Source organism: Dendronephthya gigantea, unplaced genomic scaffold (genome assembly GCF_004324835.1).
Source record: "Dendronephthya gigantea isolate DGI-Jeju-01 unplaced genomic scaffold, DenGig_1.0 000274F, whole genome shotgun sequence".
NCBI lineage: Eukaryota > Metazoa > Cnidaria > Anthozoa > Malacalcyonacea > Nephtheidae > Dendronephthya > Dendronephthya gigantea.
In genome coordinates, this window is record NW_021163284.1 from 95,890 (window position 1) to 111,874 (window position 15,985).

Sequence of the window (15,985 nt, forward strand, 5' to 3'; positions counted from 1 at the left end):
TGTTTTATAGTCTGTTGTCTTGTGATGTTTATGGGGCAGCAAATGCACTGAAGCCATTGCAGTGCTGCTTTATCAAACAACAGACTGAAAACAGACTACATTCCATACCTCAGAAGTGAATTGGACCAAGCTAGTTATCAGGGAACTTTTAGCTTCGCTACGTCTACGAAACCTAGTACGACCATACAAGATATATTTTAAATGAATATCCGCTTCAAAACGGAATCTAATGAGGCTGAAACCGGCGGAAAATCGACTAAGAAAATCTCGTATAGTGAGTGGTACCAGATTTCGTAGCCGTAAGCTCTGGATTACATTAAAACAAATTATGCAATGGTCCTGCGATTATTTTCATTCGGATTTCGAGGTTATAAAGTTGCTTTGAAAGTTTGAATCTAACCTTAAGTCTCAATGATTGAACCAATGGTTTCTCTGACATTTCCTGTCCCAAGGAACACGACAAATCCAGCACCAGTGAAATCCACATCTTGAGCATGTCATATGATTGCAACCCGCTGAATAAATATTGAAAAAATCAAATTAAAAGTTTGCATAGTGAATGTTCTTCCCAAGAGGTCCAGTAAGGATCATCTCTTATTGATCCAGTGTTACTACAGGAGGAAACCTAAACTAAACTAACTTTATTTATACTGGATAGCTCCATCAATTCTAAACTGTTCTTCCTAGAGGTCCAGTAAGGATCATCTCTTATTCATCCAGTGTTACTACGGGAGGAAACCTAAACTAAACTAACTTTATTTATACTGGATAGTTCTATCAGTTCTAAACTGTTCTTCCTAGAGGTCCAGTAAGGATCATCTCTTATTGATCCAGTGTTACTACAGGAGGAAACCTAAACTAAACTAACTTTATTTATACTGGATAGCTCTATCAGTTCTAAACTGTTCTTCCTAGAGGTCCAGTAAGGATCATCTCTTATTGATCTAGTGTAGTACAGCAAAAAACCTGAACTAACTGGCTCTATCAGTTTTAAACATCTTAATTTTAACTGACCGTTCTTCTCGACTGGAACATTGCACTTGGTATTGGGACATCTTTTAGTGCTCTTTTTTATATGGGCTTCAGATTGTTCGTTCCATCTTGCTCGTTGATTATTCGCTTCAGTGACCTGAAACCTCTAAAACAGAAAAATAGAAGAACTTAATATTATAATTTTATCACCACTTGGTTACTCCAGACACCAAAGGAGAAGATTATAAGGTCAGGGGCAAATTGGATAAAGACTTACGTTTGCTGCTGTGTTTCCAGAAGCAGATGCTCCAGCGGTAGCCTCACTTGATTGACATTCTCCTTCATGGTAGGGCCGTGAACAATTTCGACAAAACACAAGCTAAAATGTGAAAAAGGTAATAATGACTTCTAGGAAGAACAGTTTAGAACTGATAGAACTATCCAATATAAATAAAGTTAGTTTAGTTTAGGTTTCCTCCTGTAGTAACACTGGATCAATAAGAGATGATCCTTACTGGACCTCTAGGAAAAACAGTTTAGAACCTATAGAGCTATCCAGTATAAATAAAGTTAGTTTAGTTTAGGTTTCCTCCTGTAGCAACACTGGATCAATAAGAGATGATCCTTACTGGATATCTAGGAAGAACAGTTTAGAACTGATAGAGCTATCCAGTATAAATAAAGTTAGTTTAGTTTAGGTTTCCTCCTGTAGTAGCACTGGATCAATAAGACATGTTCCTTACTGGACCTCTAGGAAAAACTGTTTAGAACTGATAGAGCTATCCAGTATAAATAAAGTTAGTTTAATTTAGGTTTCCTCCTGTAGTAACACTGGATCAATAAGAGATGATCCTTACTGGACCTCTAGGAAGAACAGTTTAGAACTGATAGAGCTATGACATCCAGTGTAAATAAACAAAGACAGTATACAGTATACACTTACCCCACACCCATGTTCACACGTTACTCGACGGCGCCCTTGTGGGGGAAATATACCCTGTCCACATCCCCGACCTGGGCAAAGTACCCCACCGGCTAAAAGGACACATTCCTCGGCGGCAAATGTCTGGAAACGTTCATACTAGAAAACGGTGAAAAGGAGTGTGGCTCAGGTCAGTCTTCGAATGGGAGCAGTGGAGATTGAGGAGGAATGGATACTTTGATTAAACTAAATTTTGTAAAAAAAAAATCTAAATTTGAAAAGCATTTGTACCTGTTCATCGCCAAGCAACCGGAAGTGATGTGGATCACTGATAAAGGCCGCGCGACAATCATCTAAAAATAAGTATAAAAATAAGTATTTTATAATCAGTCTTGGTTCAACTCTTGTTCTCGTTTGATGAAGCAATGATAGTTAATGAAACTCTCATGTAAACTCTCGCTTGTCAACTCTCATGCAACTCTTTTTCTCGTTTGATCAAGCAATGATAGTTGATGAAACTCTCATGAAAACTCTCGCTTGTCAACTCTCATGTAACTCTTGTTCTCGTTTGATCAAGCAATGATAGTTGATGAAACTCTCATGTAAACTCTCGCTTGTCAACTCTCTTGCAACTCTTGTTCTCGTTTGATCAAGCAATGATAGTCGATGAAACTCTCATGTAAACTCTCGCTTGTCAACTCTCATGCAACTCTTGTTCTCGTTTGATCAAGCAATGATAGTTTATGAAACTCTCATGTAAACTCTCGTTTGGCAACTCTCATGCAACTCTTGTTCTCGTTCGATCAGGCAATGATAGTTGATGAAACTCTCATGTAAACTCTCGTTTGTCAACTCTCATGCAACTTTTGTTCTCGTTTGATCAAGCAATGATAGTTGACGAAACTCTCATGTAAACTCTCGCTTGTCAACTCTCATGCAACTCTTTTTCTCGTTTGATCAAGCAATGATAGTTGATGAAACTCTCATGTAAACTCTCGTTTGTCAACTCTCATGCAACTCTTGTTCTCGTTTGATCAGGCAATGATAGTTGATGAAACTCTCATGTAAACTCTCGTTTGTCAACTCTCATGCAACTTTTGTTCTCGTTTGATCAAGCAATGATAGTTGACGAAACTCTCATGTAAACTCTCGCTTGTCAACTCTCATGCAACTCTTTTTCTCGTTTGATCAAGCAATGATAGTTGATGAAACTCTTATGTAAACTCTCGCTTGTCAACTCTCATGCCACTCTTGTTCTCGTTTGATCAAGCAATAATAGTTGATGAAACGCTGGTTAAATCCCTAAGACTATTCTTGTTTTTTACCTGAATTTCCTGGGCAGGCGATAGTGTATCCCTTTCGTTCTGTTTGAACAAATCGTCTCTCGCTCAAATATGTAACGCAATACTCGCGAAAACAATCCTCACAAATCGTATGCTTGCTTTCACAAGGAAAAACTAAAATAACATCCCTTAAAAAGAAGAAAAACGAAGCATTAACCGCAAGAAGTTGTAAATAATAAATAAAAAGTAAAAAATCAAGTTTTGAGGAGTTTGAAGAAACGTGAAGAACCGAAATATCTTGTGCTCGCTTTCAACCAATCAGAGGGCAGGAATTGGGGTGTTTAACCAATGAGAGGCTCGGAAAGCAGCACGGTTATTTGGCGGGAACGTTTTTCGATTTCGGCGGGAAAGTTTCCCGCCTCTAAATTGCACACCGATCTCTATACGAACACTGGAGCGAGAGCGGTTAAAAGTAAACCAATAAATCGCATATTACATGGAATAAACAAATGAATTTTATTAAATAAATCAATTTAATAACATTTCTGCTCGACGTATGACTATGAAACTGTTTTAAAACCATTTTAATTTGTATTAAAATATCGTTTTAAAAGAGCTAATTTTCACGTATTGCCCCACCCCCCCCCCCGTTGAAAGTTACAAAGTATCAATTTACTTGTGGCCTTCGAATCACTTTGAGCAGACGAAATAAACAACAATTCGGTTGTAGAACTTTAAAAGAGTTTGTCTCAAAATGGATCCTTTATATTACACTGGAAAATCTTTAAAGCGATGGCAATTGGTGAAAACTTTAAACCATTGCGGTTCTTCTGGGCAAATTCAGAAAATTCGCACGCAATGTGCTGGTTCAGCCAGGGCAATAATTCAAAATAAACGAGCGCTTGGCATCGAATTACAAAAGGACTGTAGTTTTATATCGATACAAAGTATATCTCGTGCAGAAGCAAGCGACACAAACGGTTGTGGCAAACCCTTATGCGTTCAGATTGTTGTCAGAGTGAAGAGGCGAGTCAAATATCCGATAACAAAAGCTATTCGAGCGATTGGATTGTGCGAGGACAATCGTGGTTGTAAATTCACAGACTGTAGCTACCCGAGACGCTCTAGAAATCAATGTTGTTGTCGCGTGTACGAGAATTTAAACAAAGATGATGTAGACGTGATGTTTGACGACGATGCTCCAGTGCATTATCTCTGGTCCCAAACGCAAAAGTATTTTAAAAGTGAAGATGATATTGTTTCCCCTGATGAAGACGCTATCTCAACAGGGAAAATTTAATATTTAGAAACAGTACACGCGGGTTGACAACTGTGGGCTGTGGCTATGGCCTATGGCTATACTCAGTTATAAATATACAATCCTGCTACATCAATGTTTAAACCAAGCTTTGTTGTCTAAAAATTTAACTGTTATTTCATGATGGGACCCTCACCACAAACTTTTGTTATAGTTTTGTAATGCAACATCACAACTGTTATTGTTATAGATGTTCTGCAAAGGACCAATAATATAGCTGGGGGTTTTTTTTAAAACCTATTGAATATTTTGACTTTGAATATTTTCAGTGTTAGTGTGTTGTTTCTAGCCATTATAGTTCTGTTTAAAGTGTTGTCATTTTGAAAATCTTGGCTAATAAAAAGTACGGAGAAATTAGCTTTTTTAGCCTCCAATTTGCTAAAATTAGGCTCCAGTGCTTGCAACCACTGAGCTATTTGCGCGTGTTGAGGCAATTCCGGAAACACCCAAATTCCAGGAATTCCTCTGTCAGCAAAGCATATCATTTATGCAAAACTTTATAAGGAAGAGATATTTGCTTTCATAAACTGATCATTTTGGCAAAGATTTCAAGAAAATACAAACACAGACATCTTCAAGAACGAACACTGTATCTACTATATTCAGTCTATACAGCGAGGTTTATACTACAGAGCGACAAACAACACAGAACTTGTTTTATTATTACGACACAAGGACGACGTGAAATATGGCTTCATATATACAAGGCTACGATGAACAACGCTTCGAGACCAAAGTCAGTCAAAATTTCCTTTGTCAGATTTGTTTCAATGTTTTGAAAGAGCCTGTCCTGTGTCCGAAGAACCAACATTGTTTTTGCCGTTGTTGTATTACGAAACATCTCGAAAATTCTCAAACATGTCCAACGTGTGCTGATGAACTGACCGTAGAGACTTTGACCGAACCAAATAGAATGGTAAAAGATGTTATAAATGAGTTAAAAATTCGTTGCGTTTACATCGACAGAGGTTGTCAAGAAGTTGTAGAAGTACAGCATCTTGACCGCCATGAAGATACATGTGGATATACACCAGCTGTTTGTACAAACCAAGGCTGTGGTTTAATTGTCAACAAGCGTGATCTTATTCACCATGAAAGTGAAGTCTGTGAATTCCGAAAGTTGAAGTGTCACTCGTGCGGAGAAATAACGAAAACTTTGGCAGATATGGAGGAAAGAATGGCGAATATCGAGAAGAATATGGTAACAAATAAAACAGTTGAAACTAAAATAACAAATTTAGAGAAAAATATCACAAGAAATACCACCGGCACAGTCGCAGATATGGAAGGAAAACTCAAAGCGGTTAACAACGAAGTCAAAGGATTGAAAACAGCTTTTGTCAGAGCTTTTGATGAAATGAAGCATGTTCTTATCACGATGGAGGGCAAGATAGAAGAAAACACAAGAAAAGTAAGAAATAGACCAAGTGGTGATAACGAAAATATAATTGTTGCTGGAGATGTTGTAACTAACTCTGTAGAGATGTTTAACTGGCGTCAAAGAACATGGTCGCCATTACAATCAATGCCAGAGGATCGTTATGGAGCGACTTCATTTATTTATAACAATCATATGACTATAGCTGGGGGTACCTGTGGTTGGTCTGACATTGTTGATGATATGATTAGAATGAATATTGACCCAAACGTTGATCTCTCAACACACTGGAGTGACTGTCCTGTTAAACTACCTGAAAAATTAATATTCCACAGCAGTGTGCTGTATAATGATCAGTTGATAGTCTCTGGAGGTGATAATGGAAATGGTTTATCTGACTTGACCAGGGCAGTCCAGCTTGTTCCTCCCTATACTGTGAAGACCTTATCAAGAATGCCAGAACCAAGACAAGGTCACAGCATGGAAATATTTGATGATAATTTGTTGATAGTTGGTGGAAGTACAATTAGCAGTTACAAAGGCAACCTTAGCAGTGTCGTACTGTACGATATAAAAAAGAATGAGCTGAAACAGTTGTCACCACTACCATATGAAGTGAGTGCTATGGCAACTGTGAGATGGGGAGACAACATTGTTGTTATTGGTGGCATTGACAAACACGGCAAGTTATTAGATAAAGTTATCATTTACAATGTCAAGACAGAACAAAGTCACATGCTGCCATCAATGAGATGTAAGAGGAGGGGATGTACTGCAGTTGTTATTGAAAACAACATTGTAGTCCTGGGAGGGGAGAGTGAGCAAGCAATGCTAACGTCAGTCGAAGGTTTCAACTTTGAAAGGTATTCTTGGGAAGAACTTCCAGAAATGTCTGAAGCAAGATTGTGGCCCACTGCTGTTGTTGTGTGAACAATATGTAAGGTATTAAGTGAAAACTCCTTACATATTATGAACAATTGAAATGAACTATAAGATTTTCACAAAGTTATAAAAATAGATTGTAGCATTCTAAGTTGATTGTCAGACATATACTGATTTGTATTTTTGTGATTGAGCCAGTTCTTATAAAATTATGTATTAAAGAACAATGACAAATGTATGAAATAGATATTTCCATTCAGGAAGGTTTAAAATGAAACATTAAATAAAAGAATTCAAACAATAGGTAGGCGCATGAGCGAAAAAAATGATTAAATATTGACCATGTGGATCAGAGTTATTATTTCTATTAACTGCGGTTTGGATTAAAAAATTCAACTTTCCCAGAAGGATAAATATTTCTGAGAGGAGACATAAAATGAAAGGGTAAACTTACGATATTTCAGAGCATGTGATGCAGGGAATATTTCTGATGTTAGATTTCAACATTGATAACGGCGCCTGTTCATCTCTTCCATGATGTTCCCCACATTTGAAATAAAATTCCTATGAAAGAACAAGAAGTTTGTGATCGACCTACTTTAGTATTTTATCCTGTCTATTGTCAGATAATTTTACTCGATCATCAGTGGAAAAGTACTGTCAGTTGATAAGTTAACAAACTAATATCTGTCAGTGTCTCTTATTAACCCATTAGCTTGCAATGCACCCAGATGTGACCTACTTTAGTATTTTACTCTTTCTAATGTCAGATGATTTTACTCATCAGTGGAAGAGTACTGTCAGTTAATAAGTTAACAAAACTATCTGTCAGTGTCTCTTGTCAACCCATTAGCTTGCAATGCACCTAGATGTGACCCACTATTGTATTTTAGGTCTGATAGGTGGATAACTTACAGCTGTTTTTCCCTGACAGTTTGTATTGGATTCACATTGTCCCTGCATGCGGCCTTTGATCAATACATCGTCCCAACCATTTGGACCCTTGCAAGAAACCATAAATATTGTGTAAACAAGATGTTTGTTGACATTCAAAAGCTTTCGCAGCAAGCTTGCAAACAAGTTGTAACAATGTCGACATTTTATAAAGTTTAAATATAAATCTGATGGAGATTTTTTAGAAGTTGTTTATAAGGAAACAGTAAATACCTGTGATAGAACAAAGCTTCCTTCCTTGCAATTTGAACATCGACATCGCAATTTTCCTCGTGTTAGTTTCTTGCAAGTTTTACAATAAACAAAGAAGAAACTTTGCTTGCCTGAGATGAGAGAGTACGAAAAATATGGATTGTTAAACGAACCCTGGTGTTAGAGACGAGATTATTAGAAAGAGAGGGTGGGGCTTTATGGATAAAGTATAATAAGATTGGGGGGAAAGGCAGGGTAGAGAAACCCCTACCCATGCAGCTTTCTCCATGAGAAAAATGCAAGGGTATCAAGCTGGGGATAGGGGTTTATTGGAGACAGACAATTAGAAAAGTGGTACAGTACTGTATTAGAGGACATCCAGGTAAGGGGGTATGGGCAAGGGTGGGGTGGGTTAATTGGGAAAAGAGTTTTTAGAGAAGAGGCATATTAGAAAGGGGCATGCTAGTAGGGAAGGGTATAGGGGATTCAGGATAAGCTATAGAGGGTTAATTAGAGAGAGATATAAGAGTTCTAAGAGGTACATTAGGGAGGGGCATACTATTAGGGAAGGGAATAGAGAATGATTTGAGGGTTAATTAAAGAGGAATATTAGAGAAGAGGTACATTAGAGAAGGACATGTAATTATGAGAGAGGGGAATAGAAAGTGATTTGAGGGTTAATTAGAGATGGAATATTGGAGAAGACGTACATTAGGGAAGGGCATAATTATGAGAGAGGGGAATAGAAAGTGATTTGAGGGTTAATTAGAGATGGTAATTGAGAAGGATATTTGATAGAGGACAAACTACAGAAAGAGTTATTGGAAAAAAGGTGTATTACACAGGGATACAATACAAGAAACAGACATGAAAAAGAGGTTATTATAGTGGATCAACTAGAGAGAGGTTTATCAGAGAGGGAGAGGAAAGAAAGTGAACATAAAGGGAACATACCGGAGGTATTTATTGAGGGTGTAAAATTAGGAAGGCGATTAAACAGGGTGGGGTCACACCATTGAGAGGTTTATGAAAGATCTCGTCACCACCTGATTGTTGAGATTCACCATCTTCATCTTCGTCATCCTGTGTCAGTTTCACTTTCGTCAAACCATCATTTGCATTGTAAGTTGCATCAACTGAGATCTGACCAGATTTCTGAACAGCATGAATGACGCTGTGGTTCATCTCTGCATTCTATAAAAAAACACAGTTTCAGATCTCTGAATGTCAGACTCATTGTCGACTGATGGCAATTTAAAGAATGAGAATTCTGAGAATCATCTGAAAAATCCTGGAAACTGTCCATGAGTGAGAATTCACGTAAGTTTGGGTCAGGTTTTAGTGGAGAAAGATGGCTTTGAAAAATGTCTTAAAAGATCATTTTATCAAGATTCAGACACTGTGATATTCTGAGATGGAGTGACTCAAGCAAGACAAGCTGTATCATAATCTATCTCAGATTTACTATAACGAAGATGGTCGCTTTAAACATCAAAATCCCGAACTAAAAAAAACCTCATTTATGAAATCATTTCAACATTTCACAGTAAAGCTTTCGTTATTTCTTTGAAAATTGTTCTATAAATCACATTAAAAGCTTGATATTTTCCTAAAAATCACTCACCCCGAGTGTTAATTCATTGGGTAATTCTCGACCGGCAAAAATGACTTTAATTCCAGCAGTTTTGACATTTTTCTTGCGAGCAATTTCGCGTTTTAGTTGAGCGATTGTCCAGGATGGTTGAAAACGAAGGTTAAATGATTTGCCGTTGAAGTTTACGGTCACGTCGTGCGACATATTTCGCTAGAAAAGCTCGTGTATTTCCTTGCAATTGAGAGAAAATAATTCAAAATATTTTGCTTCAAAACGAAAGTTTGGAAAAGAAATGTTTGAAAATTGAAAGTTTAAAACGACGGTTGCTTCCACTTACCAAAACAAACTTCCTCTTTTTTCCTTGAAATTTCACTCCCTGGCAGTGTTCTGATCTCTTGGAAAACTGGAATGTTCAGCGTTTTCTATGTTTGCAAACAATATAATTCCAGAGATTAGGTTAGGATTAGGGTTAAATTTAGGATTAGGTTTTACTCTAATTAACAATAAACCTAAAACCAAATCTTAACCCAAATCGTAACATAATCTCAAATAGTAAATAAGTCTGAGGGATAGTTTTTTTAACTCATTTTAACTGCCAAAACAAACTTCCTCTTTGCCTTGAAATTTCACTCCCTGACAGTTTACTGATCTCTCGATAAACTGGAATGTTTAGCGTTTTCTATGTTGGCAGTATTATTCCATTTAATCCTTAAGATTAGGTTAGGATTAAATTTAAATTTATGATTAGGTTTAACCCTATTAAACTATAAAAATCTAGAACCTTGACCTAAAGCATAATCTTAACCCAATTCCTAACATAATCCGAAAGATTAAATTCGTGTATTTAGGATTTAGTGAACATGGAGTTTTATATTAAAAACTATCGCAGCATCCTCAGCACTTTTGAAAGGTAAATTCGCATTTTAATAGAACAAGTTAAAGCTTTTAGAGTCGACTTAAATTACTGCAAAATAACATTTCTCTAAAATCTACTGAAAATATCAGAAAAAGGTTTCATTTGGCTCCAGCTCTCTCCGTCAGCTCGTAACATTTTCAAATTCATTTTTGGAAACACCGCATCAAATTCCAGGAATTCCTGAGTCCTGACAGGAGAGGACGCGTCTTATGCAAATACTTTATAAGGAAAAGATATTTGTCTTCATAAACTGATCATTTTGGAGAAGATTTCGAGAAAATACAAACACCGACTTCTCCAAGAACGAACACTGTATCTATATTCAGTCTATACAGCGAGGTTTATACTACAGAGCGACAAACAACACAGAACTTGCTTTATTATTACGACACAAGAACGACGTGAAATATGGCTTCATATATACAAGGCTACGATGAAGAAAGGTTTGTGGACAAAATAAATCAAAATTTTCATTGTCAGATTTGCTTCAACGTCTTGAAAGAGCCGGTTATGTGTTCGAGAAACCAGCATTCTTTTTGCCGTTGTTGTATTACGAAACATCTGGAAAATTCTCAAACATGCCCAACGTGTGCTGATAAACTGACCGTAGAGACTTTGGCCGAACCTTCACGAATGGTAAAAGATTTTTTAAATGAATCAAAAATTCGTTGCGTTTACATCGACAGAGGTTGTCAAGAAGTTGTAGAAGTGCAGCATCTTGACCGCCATGAAGATACATGTGGATATACACCAGCCGTTTGTACAAACCAAGGCTGTGGTTTAATTGTCAACAAGCGTGATCTTATTCACCATGAAAGTGAAGTCTGTGAATTCCGAAAGTTGAAGTGTCACTCGTGCGGAGAAATAACGAAAACTTGGCAGATATGGACGAAAGAATGGCGAATATGGAAAAGAACATAGGGAAGAATAGTATAACAATTGAAACTAAAATAACAAATTTAGAGCGAAATGTTGCACGGAATATCGAAAAAACACGGCAGATATAAAAGCAGATATGGAAGGAAAACACGAAGCGGTTAACAACAAAGTCGATGGATTGAAAACAGCTTTGGTCAGAGCTTTTGATGAAATGAAGGACGTTTTATCACGATGGAGGGCAAGAAAGAAGAAAACACAAGAAAAGTAGGAAATAGACCAAGTGGTGATAAGGAAAATATAATTGTTGCTGGAGGTTTTTTGAATGAGTCTGTAGAGATGTTTAACTGGCGTCAAAGAACATGGTCGCCATTACAATCAATGCCAAAGGATCGTTGGGGAGCGACTTCATTTATTTATAACAATGATATGACTATAGCTGGGGGTTTCTGTGGTTTGTCTGGCATTGTTGATGATATGATTAGAATGAATATTGACCCAAACCCTGATCTCTCAACACACTGGAGTGACTGTCCTGTTAAACTACCTGATAAGTTGAAATACCACAGCAGTGTGCTGTATAATGATCAGTTGATAGTCTCTGGAGGTGATAATGAAAATGTTTCATCTGACCTGATCAGAGCAGTCCAGCTTGTTCCTCCCTATACTGTGAAGACCTTATCAAGAATGCCAGAACCAAGACAAGATCACAGCATGGAAATATTTGATGATAAATTGTTCATAGTTGGTGGAAGAACAACTGGTAGACACAAAGACAATCTCAGCAGTGTCGTACTGTACAATATAAAGAAGAATGAGCTGAAACAGTTGTCACCACTGCCGTATGAAGTGAATCACATGGCAACTGTGAGATGGGGAAACAACATTGTTGTTATTGGTGGCGTTGACAAACATGGCAAGACATTAGATACAGTTATCATTTACAATGTCAAGACAGAACAAAGTCACATGCTGCCATCAATGAGATGTGAGAGGTATGGATGTACTGCAGTTGTTATTGAAAACAACATTGTAGTCCTGGGAGGGCGTGGTGAAGATGGATACCTGAAATCAGTTGAATGTTTCAACTTTGAAAGGTATTCTTGGGAAGAACTTCCAGAAATGTCTAAAGCAAGATGCTCGCACACTGCTGTTGTTGTGTGAACAATATGTAAGGTATTAAGTGAAAATTCCTATCATATTATGAACATTTGAAATGAACTATAAGATTTTCACAAAGTATAGAAATAGATTGTAGCATTCTAAGTTGATTGTCAGACATATACTGATTTGTATTTTTGTGATTAAATTTAAATTGAGTCAGTTCTTAGAACAATAATAAATCTTTGAAATAGATATTTTCATTGAGGAAGGTTTAAAATGAAACACCAAATAAAACATTTATAATAAGCTTTTCTGTTTCTCCCACCTGGGTCCCCCCCCCCTCCAAGCTAGGTTTTTTCACCCTCCTCCCACTAGGTTTTTTCAGCCACAACCTCACCCATCCCACCTGCATTCTTCTGCCCCAGCCCCCCTACCACTAGGTTTTTCAGCCACAACCCAATGCCTCCCCACCTGGGTTCTTCTGCCATGGTCCCCCAGACCAAGAATCCTAACTGAGCCTCTGCCTCAAGAAATAGCTCAGTTACCTATTTTAAATATCAGCCTGTCTGTAAATGATGTCTGTGTCTGTCAGACTGCCACAACCAAGTCATATTTTAAAATTTAACAATTAACAAGATTTGGAGAGATAGTTTTACTCTTTATTAAAACAAAACCCTGATTAACTAATATAAATTGGTTTGTCAACTAAAATAAAATTCTTGTTTCAAGTTTGCTCACAGATTGTTTTGTAATTTCACGTTTTTATGGTATCCTTGAAGGCTTTTAGTACAAGATTTACATTATCTTTTGTACTGTTCAACCCCATCAGACCAACACGCCATATCTGAAAAATTTCACGACAAAAAGTAAGGTTTTTCACAGGGAAAAAATTTGATTATGGAGGGAATATCTGCGAATATGGAGAAGAAAATTGTGAATATGGATACCTTTCCAGCAGATCTTCCAAGACCACCTGAAATATCCATTTTATATCTGAAAAAGAAATTGATTATTCAATTTTAACACTTTCCTCTTTACTGGACCTCTAATAATCACCCCCCTGTAAGTATTAAAAATGGGGTTGTTAGCAGGGGGGACTCTTTCCCAAGATTCATCACTCAGCAAGTACCGTTAATGGAATTTCCACCCCCTGCCCATATTAAAAATGACGCTAGTAGCAGGGGGGTGATTGCCTCCATTTACAGTACTTGCTGAGTGGATGAACCACTTATGCAAAAAACTATGGAGTTGTTCTTGTGATAGGTATTCTGTGCCTACACTTTCTTTTATTTTTATTGTATTTTTATGTTTACTTGAAAGCACGACATGAAATTACCATTTAGACCTAACCCGGGGGGTGACGGGAGTCAATGACCAAATTCATTACTCATTCTGTTTCGAGAAATGCATTATAGTTTAAAATTAGTTTAGCCGAATTCATATTAGAGGCGGGAAACTCGTCTTACAAGGTCAAGGAAAACAGGAAACTCGTTTTACAGGGGAAACTCCTCTTGGAAACTTATCTTAGACGGGAAACTCGTCTGATGTGAATCAGGCCACAGACGGGTTTCTCGTCAGAATTTTCCCGCCTAACTTTCCCGTCTAAACAAACGGTTAATTTGAACGGGAATCCTTTCTGGACGATAAACTCGTCTTAAATTCGCATTTAGACGGATAAATCAGACGAGTTTCTGAAATATCAACACGGTCAAGGACGGAACAAGGGTAAAGCCCGCCGCACAAGAGAGCTATCAGCTGAGCTAACGACCTCGCGAGGCAGTTAACTCAGCCTGAAAACTATCCGCACACGATAGAAACTTGCCTCTCGAGGCGAATTCCTCACGAAAAACTATCCGCACACGAGAGTAACTTGCTGAGCTAACAGCCTCGCGAGGTCTTTACCTCAGCTACCAGCTCTCGTGTGAGGCGTGCTTAACTGAGAAAATAAACAAAATTATTATCGTAATAATCACGATACCCTTTTTAGCATTACCCGACCCATCACACGTGTAAATTTTATATCCATTCCAAGTCATATTAAGACGGGTTTTTACAATCAACTTTCCTGTCTAAGATGAATTTCCCGTGCCTAATATGAATTTGGTTGTTAATGTGAGAGAGATGATACCTTCGGCTTCTCCGCTTCCTTGAATATACAATCCATTGTTATATGGTTTGTTGTTGTTTGAATAAGAACGTGATTTTCGTCAGATCTTCGCAGCAAATGGTGTCATGACAGAACTCCTGGTTTGCAAATTATGTCGACACCATTGTGTGTACGAGAACCTCTGTATAATGATAAATTCACGTTAATTTAATTGTTTTGTAAGATTATAAGAATATTATCGATTCGCTGTGTTGTTACAAGGTTACATCTGGTCTTACCTTGGTGTTCCGAAATCACCACAACCCTGACTGTCACATTCACGGATTGAATTTCTACCATTTGAGCTGCAAAGCTGACCAAGTTTAAAACATTCAACCGCATTATCTAGAAAAATAAATCCAGAAAAATACGATGAAGAATAACGAAGTGATACTTGAGAATTCTATGAACAAAGATATATATCACAATATGTATTCCAGTACCTGCAAAGACTAGGAATATAACAACGATCTTAACAACTCCAAACATCTTTGATCTGCTGAAATTTAATCTTCTAGCTTGAAATGGCTTTTCGATATAATGACTGCACTTATACAGGATGTTTAAAAAAACGAAACACTTAATATTTATGAATATTTTGATACGCTATACGATCTTTTGTGATCAAAACGAAAGTGAATTTTATAAACACTTTGAAGTTGCGTTTTTCTTATTCACCACAGCTGTAGATCAATCCACAAGATATCCTGAACCATTTGTGTGTTGATGAAAACTCATTTAGATTGGAATATTATTGCACCGCGAAAATATTCAACTTGACTTAGACAGAGTAAAATACTAAAGTAGGTCACATCTGGGTGCATTGCAAGCTAATGGGTTAACAAGAGACACTGACAGATAGTTTTGTTAACTTATTAACTGACAGTACTCTTCCACTGATGAGTAAAATCATCTGCATTAGACAGAGTAAAATACTAAAGTAGGTCACATCTGGGTGCATTGCAAGCTAATGGGTTAACAAGAGACACTGACAGATAGTTTTGTTAACTTATTAACTGACAGTACTCTTCCACTGATGAGTAAAATCATCTGCATTAGACAGAGTAAAATACTAAAGTAGGTCACATCTGGGTGCATTGCAAGCTAATGGGTTAACAAGAGACACTGACAGATAGTTTTGTTAACTTATTAACTGACAGTATTCTTCCACTGATGAGTAAAATTATCTGACACGATTAGGAAAAATCTAGGTTCATAATGCTGGACCATGCAGTTTGACCCATTCACTTAGCATACATAGCTCAGTGCGTTACACTCCAGTCCCAGTTCTCTCTCTCAGCTCGCTTTACTTTTAAATTTATTTCTGGAAACATCGCAGCAAATTCCAAGAATTCCTGACAGCAAATGATGCATTTTATGCAAACACTTTATAAGGAAGAGATATTTGTCTTCATAAACTGATCATTTTGGAGAAGATCTCGAGAAAA

The 15,985-nt window shown here is 37.2% G+C and overlaps 2 protein-coding genes across 9 annotated transcripts in view; both read right to left on the reverse strand.

The window, feature by feature from the left end:
* Positions 1-286: 286 nt before the first annotated feature.
* Positions 287-15,985, reverse strand: part of LOC114541205 (E3 ubiquitin-protein ligase parkin-like) — a 65,869-nt gene continuing 50,170 nt past the window's right edge. For 5 of the 8 annotated variants that reach the window (XM_028561189.1, XM_028561187.1, XM_028561185.1 and 2 more), the window contains 11 exons: positions 9,833-9,917; positions 8,948-9,095; positions 7,923-8,032; positions 7,671-7,757; positions 7,210-7,319; positions 3,220-3,365; positions 2,186-2,247; positions 1,916-2,053; positions 1,250-1,351; positions 1,015-1,138; positions 287-515 (listed from right to left, as the gene is read on the reverse strand). In XM_028561189.1, coding sequence (XP_028416990.1) covers positions 409-515; positions 1,015-1,138; positions 1,250-1,351; positions 1,916-2,053; positions 2,186-2,247; positions 3,220-3,365; positions 7,210-7,319; positions 7,671-7,757; positions 7,923-8,032; positions 8,948-9,086 — 1,125 coding nt within the window. In that variant the 5' untranslated portion in view covers positions 9,087-9,095; positions 9,833-9,917 and the 3' untranslated portion in view covers positions 287-408. Of the gene's footprint in view, positions 516-1,014; positions 1,139-1,249; positions 1,352-1,915; positions 2,054-2,185; positions 2,248-3,219; positions 3,366-7,209; positions 7,320-7,670; positions 7,758-7,922; positions 8,033-8,947; positions 9,096-9,525; positions 9,800-9,832; positions 9,918-15,985 lie in introns of those variants that run through there. The other 3 variants (XM_028561182.1, XM_028561181.1, XM_028561183.1) reach the window with 3 other exon arrangements.
* Positions 14,373-15,985, reverse strand: part of LOC114541209 (E3 ubiquitin-protein ligase parkin-like) — a 41,363-nt gene continuing 39,750 nt past the window's right edge. The window contains exons 6-8 of the mRNA XM_028561193.1: positions 14,981-15,033; positions 14,777-14,882; positions 14,373-14,679 (exon numbers count right to left, since the gene is read on the reverse strand). Coding sequence (XP_028416994.1) covers positions 14,622-14,679; positions 14,777-14,882; positions 14,981-15,033 — 217 coding nt within the window. The 3' untranslated portion in view covers positions 14,373-14,621. The remainder of the gene's footprint in view (positions 14,680-14,776; positions 14,883-14,980; positions 15,034-15,985) is intronic.